Here is a 10,758-nt window from a genome sequence, read left to right on the forward strand (position 1 = left end):
GAGTTATGACCAGAGGTATTGTCTCTTTTTTATTTTATTTTATTTTATTTTATTTTATTTTATTTTATTTTATTTTATTTTTCTTGTTCCATTCAGTATGGCAAGAAGAAAATCAAGTACATCAACTATGAAAAGCAGCACCTGTACTTCTACATGCGTGAGTTTCCCAGAGTCACTTTCCCTATCATTTGATTTCCCTAACGCATGCACTTGTCAGGCCAGGTGTGATTAGACTCCTCCCTCGGGGAACAGCTCATCTTACTGTCCCTGAGAAAGCCAGCATGTCTTCGTTCGGACCTACCTGTGTAAAAATATGAACAGGAAAGGTGGAAAAGCAAATAGACATTTTCAATAGGCATGTCATCCCTCTGGGCTTTGGACAGGGAAGGAAGGAAGGACCCATGAGGGTGGGAAGGAACAATGCCAATCAAGAGGACCTGCATCTGGGACTCACATCTTGAAAAGGCTAAATATGATCAACAGAAAAGAATACTGGCATTGTACAGAGAGGGAAAAGAGGTGGAAAAAATACTGAAGCATTTATAGTGTGCTGCCAGAAAAAGTAGAAACCAGAGTTGAAAGTCACTCTTCAAGCTTCTGTGCGGAGGAAAGCTTGCTGTTCCCATGACCTACATATGGGTCTAGAATGTACGAGATCTACACGTAAAGATATGTCTCTACATGTGCGTGTGTTGGCCAGGATTGGAAGCAAATTAAGCTTCACTGACCAATTCTGATATTAGTGGAAGAATATCATAGTCAAAGAGCCTTGACCCTCCTGCACCACAATCAAACTCATGCTAGCTCACAAAGAAATGTTTAAGAAACTCCTATATCTGCTCATCTAAAGCACACCTACACATTTGGGAAATAAACCAAAATCAAGGAAGGAGCCAAACTGTGTCCGTAGGCCAGTGATTCTCAACAGAGAACAGTTTTCTCCGCAGGGCACATTTGACAATGTCAGGAGATACACTGATGGAGAGCGTTACTGGCATCCTCCAGGTAGAAGGCAGAGATGCTGCCGGGCATTCCATATGGCACAGGAGAGCCCATAACAAAGAACTGCCTTGCCTCAAGTGCCAGCAGGGCTGAGGCTGGGACACCCCCTGCAGGTGATGTTTATTGCCTACATGTGGGCCACTGGCGACCACCGGCAACGTGCCGCAGACCATGGTTTGCTGCCCGTTGTACAGCTGGACTCAGTTTTCCCATCCTACACCCATCTTCTGACCCTTCTCTTGCAAAACCCAACAGGGACATTGGTGCTTCATTCTGAAATGAAGCTAACTGCACCTGACCTGAATATGCAGTTGCACAAGAAAGCATTTATTTTTCTGAACTTATGTGAAAAATGTGTCTTCACCTCCTCTCTCTGTCGTGACACAGTCTGTCCTCAGCATATGAGGGATGAGCGGCAGGGTGCAAATTCACTGCAGAATGCCCACCTCACAAACTCCACTGCTCCAAGAGCTGCTTCATCGTCTCCTTTCCCCTCCAATGTCAGCTTAGGACCGTGGGTACAAATAAAGTATAATTCAAACCTTCCTAGAGAAACAGAGCTGGAAAATTGTTAAAGAAGACAGATTGTATTCAGACTTCTACAACAGGGGAGAGATACCTCAGTATGAACTGAGACGAATTGTCTGACACAAAAGTGAAGGACAGGCTTTGAAATGCTTGGGCATGCTGAAGAAAACAACTGAAGGACACCAAAAGATGGGGTTGCGGTGGGGACATTGGCCAGTGTGATGAGCTTAGGCCAATGTCTGCTGATTAGCACTTAGGGAAGGCAGACTCTCCCGCAGAGGCTGGGAGGTAGTGCCCATCCTTCCTGAGGGTAGCATTTCAAAGGAAGGACTCCTAGGACTCTGGTTGGTGGAAGATAAATCTCAAAGGGAGAGAGGAAGAATTTACAACTGCACATTTTTAAATGAATGATCTAAGAAAAAGGGGATCAGGCACTTATACTCAAGTTTTGGCTGGAACAAATGATAAATTCTTTGAGGAGCATAGAGTTTTAAAGAGAACCTGAAAGGGGTTGGGGTCATCCCAGAGATATGGCCTTGAACTCAAAATCTGTGCTAATGTCGGTTCAAGTTTCTAAACGTTGGTGGGGGCAGGGAGGTGAAATCGTTTGTGTTGAGAGTTTGCAGAACTCATAGGCTAAGGTCAAGGCCCAGTCAAGAAGAGAGCTCAGAGGACCCCAGTTAGAGCTAGGTTAAAGAGACGGTCTCAGTCCAAAGCCAAAGGATCTTCGTGTTCTCTGTGCTCCCAATGGCATCAAAAATGACACAGATCAATGCTTCCCTAGCTGCTCTGACAGAACTTGAACCTGGAGCTACTGATCAAATGCCTAGTTCAGCCTCTTGAACTTGGAAAACCTAGTGGAGTCCAGGCTGTTGTCAACGATCTCTGCTCTCTTCCTTTCTCAGGCTGGGAGTGCATGTTAGACAGACAGCTGCTGGCTTGCCCTGGGGTTGCCTTCTGCTCATTGATTTACTACCTTTTTTGTTGTTCTTTCTCAGTTGGGCTCCCCTTGCTCATGCCTGGGTATTTCAATCTGCAATCCATGCAAGTGATGTACCTTCGAAAGTACTGGGTGGTGAGTATGTGACTCCTGGTAGAAACTAGGCCGGGTAGAAGAGGGGATGTAAGAATGCTTGGTGCTCCCCAGAGGTAGCTTCCTGGAGTAACAGGGCATAAGATTGAGACAGCACATGAAGGAACCCCAGCCCAGTGAAGAGGAAATGAAATGCTTGCAGCACCTAACTTTTAAGTGCTTTTTCTTGCAGGACATTGCATTTGTCAGCAGCTTTTACATTCGACATTTCATCACATTTGGCTCTTTCTATGGAATTTTCGGAACCGTGTTGCTCATATATGTCGTCAAGTAAGAACGAGCTTTTACTTCGATTACCCAGATGGTCGTCTTACCATCCTTGTCAGAGTTATGTGTGATGAGTCAAAGATTATGACACCATGGCCACTGTCTGGACCTGGGGTTTTTAAGGAATGTAAAAAATAAATAATAAATAAATAAATAACTGAGGTAGTTGAACAAGACAAGCTAATTGCAAAAAGAATTTGCCCAATCTCATTTTTCTAACTAGCTTTATTCCCAAGTGCAGCATTTAATTTGTTCCTAGCTCCTTACATTTAGTTAGATACCGTAACCTCCACCAATAGTCACAATAGGACAGTTTTTAAAGGTTACTTTAGGACTAGAGATTTTTTTTCCCAAAATCAAAATAACTTCAAGCCATCATTTTGCCTAAATGGTTTTCTTCTGCTTTCCGATTTTTTATTCCTCATTTTGTTAATTATTGCTCTAAACCCTCAATAATTAGGGGATAATGATAGCTACTCTGCATCAGACTCTGTTAAAGCCTTTACATGTATTATCTTGTTTGATGTAATCCTGGTACAGTCCAACAATAGAGATAGTATCGTCTTCATGTTTCTGCTAAGGGAATTGAAGCTTGGAGAGATTTAATCACCTACCTGACATGATAGGACATGTAAGGACTAAGGCAGGTGCCAAGATAGTATTTGAACATTGTCAACCACTTTGCATGTGCTCTTGGAGAACCTGATGGTTTTTTCATCCCTGCATTAGAGCTACAGAAATCTTCAGAGGCGCTGTTCCCATGAGTTAGGAAACAGGGCAAGTCCAATGGCACACTGTCAGTGCATCAACTCTAGATTGAAAGGCATTCAAAGAGGTACATGAAAGACCTCCTATTACTGAAATCTTGGAACTTCTTCTGATTCCTCCAATTTTTGGCCAGCTCGGCCCAAGGTTATGCAAGCCTAGCAAATGCAGCTATGACACCCTCAAGAATCATTGCTCCCTGCTTTTGTTCCCCAAAAGGTTTCTTGAAAGTCCATGGATCGCATATGTTACCCAGATGAGCCACATACCAATGAGGATGAGCAAAGAGGAGAACCGAGACTGGCTCAGCACCCAGGTAAAGATGGAAATCCTCAGGGAGAGCCCTTCAAACCAGGCTGACTTAGCGTCTTGTTACCTCACACAAGAAGAACTCAGCTTTGTAGAATGCACTCCAAGGCTCAGGCTCTGTGAAACATTTTGCAGTACAAATAGTGCACATATTCACTTTACAAGATGATAAAACCAAGGCATGGAAACGTCCAGGAACTTGTATAAGGTCACACAACTAATCAGTGACATAAGCAGATTATACCCAGAGACTTTCCTCTAAACTAAGAGCCAGTCATCTAAAATTCACGAGCCAAATCTGGCCCATTGCTTGTTTGTATAAGTAAAGTTTTATTGGGACACAGGCATGTTCATTCATTTGCATATTAGCTGTGTGCTTTTGTGCTACAATAGAAGAGCTGAGTATCTCTAACAGAATTAAAATATTTACTATCTGTCACTCTATAAAAAAGACTTGATGATCTCTCCTCTAATCTCCCACAGTACATAGCCTTTTGAGTAAATCTGCGATCTTAAAATTACAGAATGAATCTTACACCTATAAGGACCATGTTTCATTATATAGATAGGGCATTGCAGTGAGGGGTCATGGCATGCTCACCAAACATGCCGCTACTGCTTAGCAAAGCTATGATCAACACAGCAACCCTACCTCCTATGGCCCAGCCCTTTCTACTGGCTCTACTGAGCTTCTGCAAGCTCATACCCAAAGCTCAACGACTTCCTGAAGGATATACAGGGATACTTCTCCCACATTTTTGTCATAAACCACTTCTTTTATTTTTCAGTTTTCATTTATCAACTTAATCTTTGTTAGGATGATTTCTTTTCAAATATTTGTTGCCTTTTTATATTTCTTTTCCTGTGATTTGCTTGCTAGTGCCCTTACTGTTCTGAGTATTTACACATTTTTGAGTTTCAGTAATTCTTTGTAGAGTAAAGGCATGAACACATTGTCTGTCATATAAGTTATAAACATGTTCCTAGTTGGTTCTTTGCCTTGCTTATAGAGAAGGGATTTATTAATATTTCACCTTGTCTTGTTTGCGAATCCCTGAAAATATCTATTACAGTGATCCACTTAGTGTTTTTTTTTTCCATTCACCTTACCTTGCAATGATGCTGGAATGAAGTTATATTAAAAAATTTAATTAAAATAATATGTTGCCATATTGTGTTTATAGCTATTATAGGAAGTTGTAAAAATCCCTCCAGCAACCTGCCGGAGTCCAGGTCATTCAAATACCTTCCATGTCATTTACAATGACTAAAAGCAATAAAAACTCTACACTCTTAAAAGTTATTGAGGGGCTGGGGATTTAGCTCAGCGGCAAAAGCGCCTGCCTGGCAAGTGCAAGGTAGTCAGTTCGATTCCCGGTACCAGAAAAAAAAAAAAAAAAAAAAAAAAAAAAGTTATTGAAAACTCAAAGAGCTTTTGTTTCTATGTCATACCCATTTGAGATCTATATTTGAAGTTTAAAATGAGAAATTTTTAATATTTATAGATTAATTTTAAAATAATAAGAATAAAGCTAATAATATTAACTTCAAAGGGATAAAGCCATCTCATACTTAGCCTCTTGAAAATTCCACTGTTTAAGCATGAAAAATTGAGAATGAAAATGGAAAATAATGTGTCAAAAATCTTATGAAACCATTTTGATCTAGAAGATCCCATTAAATATCCTGAACTATTTCAAATTTTCTGAACTACACTTTAAGTAACACTAACATAGAACAACTGTGGTCTGACATTCAAAATGGCAGCCACCCCAGCAAAAATTACATCATAAAAAGGCATTGAAAGGAATGTTATTTGTACAGATTCTTAATCCTTGAGTCTGGAGAAACCTGTGAGCCTCCTCTCAGGGCAATGTTTTATAAATGTATAACATATAAGACATAAGATTCCAGAGGAAACTATTTGTACTGGAGTATGCTTCTAGAACCTTCTAGAACCTTCTAGGGTTCTAACAGAACCCTTGGTTAGGATCCTTGAATACCTTGTTCCTCATTCAGAAGTTCTTCAAACCACTCTGGAAAAGGCCCTAAGCCCCCCTACAACCTCTACCATAACCCTCTGAGCCCATCATCATCTGCCAGTGTTTCCATCCATGACACCACAATCTTAAGAGTGTGTAGTGAATCTCCGTTGAATTCTATATACTTTTATAGCTATTATTTTGTATACTTCCTAGCAAAATATTTTCCTGCATAGTTAAGTGTTAAACTTATTGAAGCCTGGGACTGTCCCCAATATTCCTTATAGTTTCTTTATACAAAATAGGTACTCAATAAGCATGTGTTGATGGTTGGCTCAATAAGAAGATACATAAGCATTTCATTTGTCTGACACCTGGATTCATTGATATCTGATGCAAGCTTTTTCTTTGCAGGTCTTGGCCACCTGTAATATTGAACAGTCTTTTTTCAATGACTGGTTCACTGGGCACCTGAACTTCCAAATCGAGCACCAGTGAGTCATAGAAACAGCCCGTAATGCGGAGAGGACTGTCACATGTAACAGTCCCAAATACAGTCCAAAGTAGGGTAGTTTGGCTCAGAGGGAAAAAATAGTCAGGAATCTTTAACACCTACTACTTTTCTATTAGCACCAATTATAAAGGAAGGACAGAAGGAAGAAAGAAAAGAAGGAAATGTAACAACTGTCAGCAAATGAAGTGAAATCTTAGAAAAGTACCAGTAATTTAGTTTTAGCTACAGGAAACCTTAGAATTTGGTGGGGTTTTTTTCCTGTGCATTTGGTTTGTTAGTAAAACCCAAGAAAAGTCACACAACTGGGTAACCAAGTTGTGTTGAAATTTAATTACAGTTTAAATTAAATCTCTACTACTGTAGAGCCAATGTTACAAAATAATCAACAATGAAATTGATTCCTCTAAGTAATTTGCCAATGGTATCTGGCAACACATTAACCAACAGGCCAGTCAAGTAGACATGCCATTAAAAAGAAAGAACAATAACACTTGAAGAGCCACTCATGATTCTCAGAGGAAGCACTTTCCCCTTCTTTGTTTAAGCCATACCTAGGAGACTCACAGAAAGAAAATGGTCTCATACTTGTTCATAGGACTTTGCCATTTTCTATACTAGTCTTTAAACCCTCAGCAAAACAAAAAAAGAATTATCATTTGCTTTTTGTCAAAGAATTGGTCACAGTCCTAGAAAGTCACTTGGCCAATTAGTGAAAAACTTTAGATAAGACAGATATCTTTTCAGTCCTTACTGCTCACCTAGAACTTTCCCGACATAAACAGTGGCTAGTCCTTAGTGCAGACTCACCCATTTATGAGGCAGGAGTTAGACAATAAAAAACAAGAGAAGCAGAAAGAGACAGAGATAAAGGGAGGCAGAAAGTTATCTCCAGCTCTCCTAGGCAATTCAGAATGATAGAGAATCCATACTTTCATTTGAATTTGGCAAAAATAAACATATTGACTGGGCCTAATATTTGTCCTATGAGCATTTGCTAAATATTCAACATCCATATGACTTGCAGAGGTGATGCGATATAAGATGAGAGTGTTTTGGTAAGAGATTTTGAACTTCCCAGAAGGACTGGGCCAGGTTAAGGTTGGATATGCATTGCTGATATAATTTTATTTGGTAATACAGGAAATAAATCTCCTTCAGGTTTTCTTTTAGGTCTAACTTCCATATCTCCCATCTGTTTCCTTAGTCTTTTCCCCACCATGCCACGCCATAATTATCACAAAGTGGCACCACTGGTGAGGTCCCTGTGTGCCAAGCATGGGCTGCAGTATGTGAACAAGCCCATGTTGACAGCATTTGGAGATATCATCAGGTAAGAGCACAGTTTCTCCGGGCTCACAGCGTGCATTGTCTCTCACTGTGAGTCCCCAGACTGTACACTGGCTAGTGAATCATTCTTTCAGCAACCATTTGTTAAAGAGCACCCACGAGCTCACACAAACACAAGAATCTACAGGGGAAAATACCACTTCCCTCTCGCATTCCAAGTGCTCCAAGTGAAAATGCCCACCGGCCTGCATATTTCAGGCTTTTTGACACCAAGGCTATGTCTCGCTTGTCTCTGTACCCTGCGTCCCATACAGCTTCCCCTATGCTCAGATCAAACATAGAGAACTTTCCGAACTTTCGGGTGCACTGCTGTAGATGCAGATGGCCACAGGCTCCAGTTGGGCAGATGTGCACCCGGCTGGTGCCTGACCGTGGGAGTGAGGGCTGCAAGAATTGAAAATCCACACTTATCCTCAGCTACTCGTACACATTCCCCTAGAGGCCATTGTGCTCAGCAGATTAACAGCCAGTGGCCTGGGCTTAATAACTTTCTTTTAAAATCAGGTTTAAAAGATACCATGAAGAAGACCATAAAGGCCAGGCCTCTGCTCATCTGCTCCCTGTCTAGTGCCCCCACTTCAAACTCCACAATGCCCTGTGCCCTCCCTGCACTCCAGGCAGCTGGTCGACCATTAGTTGCTACAAATCTCCCTGCTTTGGCACTTTTTCTTCTGTTGAGAGCATTCTTTCAATCGCCAGCTGCCCTCCATCCCCTGTGTCAATTCCCATTCATTATCCAAGGCTCATCTCAAACTCCTTTTCCTCCCTGTGTTCTTTGCTGATGTCCAAGACTTAATCCATCACATCCTGTTGTGGTGCCTGGTTCTGTCCTCCTGGGTGATGACTTACGTAATACATATCTACCAAGCCAGATCAGGAATGCCACAGGGACAGGACCCCATCTGTCCTCTTCATTGCTGAGTCTAGAAAACTATCTTCCTAATTAGAAAGTAGGATAAGTAGAAGATAGGAGACGGGTTGGCATAGAGGTCTATGGGAATAGAACAGACTAAAATGAAGGCAAAGCTCAACTGTTATCCACAAAGGAAAAGTGAACCCATTTCCTAAAAAGCAATTCAGTGTCTTTATATCCTCCATTGGTCAACAGATAATGGTGCGTATAAGATAGGTCCAGAAATGGCATTGCCCTGAGCCAGGCAGAAGAGCAATGGACCACAGAGAAAGAACTTCCCCATGATAGGTTCACCTCTTGATTTCTATTTTTACTCCCCCAGGGCTTTGAAGAGATCTGCTGCCATTTGGGTGGACGCTTACTATGAGTGACGTGGCACCGTGCGCCCCATTGTATCTCTGAAGGGGGTTGGTGGATGTACAAGAGCTCTTTGCTGTTTAACTGGGAATTAACTAGCACCGCTGGCATACCTGCCGATGCCAAGAATGTGAACTCAAGGACACATGACAATCTCTTCCCGGAAAGTCATTGAAAACAAGAAGCAGAAGAAGCACAACATGACTTTGGCCGGGGTGGCAACAGGGAAGTGGGGCTTCACTCTCTTTATTTTTTCATTATGATCTTGAACTTAGTCTATCAGTAGACCTTCCTTAAATCACCTCCTCCAAAGAGCACAAGTATGGGAATCAGGTAAAGCCTTCCCAGAGAAGGTGGACAGAAGAGGAAGTAAATCAAGAGAGACTCATCTGATGGAGTATTTTGGAAAACAGTGCAATTGCTCTTAGAAGAAAAGAATTTATTTAAGTAATCCCTGTTGAAGTGCAAATTTTCAGTTCTTTCTTTTCAAATATGTAAACCTCTTTTTCCTTAAAAGTTGATTGAAATTAAAATATATTCACATATTTCACTATTCACTTGGGATTTTCATTACTGTGCCTACTTAGGTATGATCACACATATATAACATTGTTTTTCCACATGGAGAAATTAAAATTTCTATAAAACCACTTCAAAGAATGTCCTCCACCCAGTCCCACCAGCAACTGATCAAGCACTTTCATATTTATGTGTCTTACATTTAGCTAAAGAATCAACTATCCCTTGAGTATAAGAATTGGTCACCTATTCCCTACAGGCGGGACTACAGCAGAACCACCAAACATCCTTATTGTGTCACCTCTAGGAAAGAAAGAGCTTCTTTTCCACAATGGAGGCTGCAGGCTGCATCAAAGCATTTCCAAGTACGGCACCCATTAGGCCTGTTTAAGAGGAGAGTTTAGGCTGTCATCAAAGAGTTGCAGAAGAGGAAGAATGGGGTCCAGGAGCTCTCAGTGCCATGCTGACCTCTGGAACCCATATTTTTGTTTAGCACAGAGGACACACTAATGCTGGCCAAACTGTATGGAGGAAGTGCAAAGCACAGGCTTCCTTCCCCAGCTCCAAGCAAATCAGCATTATTGCTTTATCTGTTGACTGCGGTTCTACCAGTAAAGATTCAGGCTCTCCAATCTCTACAACGTACCCATTTCCTTTGTTTTTCTTAATTAAATCCCAAGTAAAGGACAGCACATTAAGCCACTCACAGCTGCTGGGAAATTAAGTACACATGTGAAAGCTAAGAAATCAAGAACTGATGGTCTGGGAGCTGGAGATGTTGAAAGGGGAACGGTGACAAGTAGGACAGTTGTGCAGGGGATAGAAAGGATAAAAAGCTTGTGGACTTCATGATTCTTCCTAGTGGTTGTGTCAGCAACACTTCTTCCTCCTGCTAGTGGACCTAGACAAGATTCCTTCTGCCCAAATGCAGGGTGGTGAGTGGGGGTGGGGTACAGTGATTGGCTTTCTCGTGTCGCCTGGTCTGACTCCCATAGATGCTCACGCACTGTTTGTTCTACTGACCCATGGAAATAGCAACCAGATTTCTCCTTAAGCAAATCTAATTGCCTTAAAGGAATTCCTCATTAAGTGCAAAACTAGCCTGCTTTTTAGTTCCCCAAACAAAGGTGGTTACTGTATAATTTTCAGTAAATCTGGGAAA

The 10,758-nt window shown here is 41.5% G+C and overlaps 1 protein-coding gene across 1 annotated transcript in view; it reads left to right on the forward strand.

Annotated features, from left to right (window-relative positions):
• The window catches only part of LOC102012566 (fatty acid desaturase 2-like protein FADS2P1), a 33,743-nt gene extending 24,123 nt beyond the window's left edge, over positions 1–9,620 (forward strand). Inside the window, exons 6-12 of the mRNA XM_005407981.2 lie at positions 97–157; positions 2,529–2,605; positions 2,796–2,893; positions 3,875–3,971; positions 6,361–6,440; positions 7,665–7,790; positions 9,043–9,620. Coding sequence (XP_005408038.1) covers positions 97–157; positions 2,529–2,605; positions 2,796–2,893; positions 3,875–3,971; positions 6,361–6,440; positions 7,665–7,790; positions 9,043–9,091 — 588 coding nt within the window. The 3' untranslated portion in view covers positions 9,092–9,620. The remainder of the gene's footprint in view (positions 1–96; positions 158–2,528; positions 2,606–2,795; positions 2,894–3,874; positions 3,972–6,360; positions 6,441–7,664; positions 7,791–9,042) is intronic.
• The last annotated feature ends 1,138 nt before the right edge of the window (positions 9,621–10,758 follow it).

The sequence above is a fragment of the Chinchilla lanigera genome, unplaced genomic scaffold (assembly GCF_000276665.1).
Source record: "Chinchilla lanigera isolate Chin_1 unplaced genomic scaffold, ChiLan1.0 scaffold00110, whole genome shotgun sequence".
In the NCBI taxonomy this organism is placed as follows: Eukaryota; Metazoa; Chordata; class Mammalia; order Rodentia; family Chinchillidae; genus Chinchilla; species Chinchilla lanigera.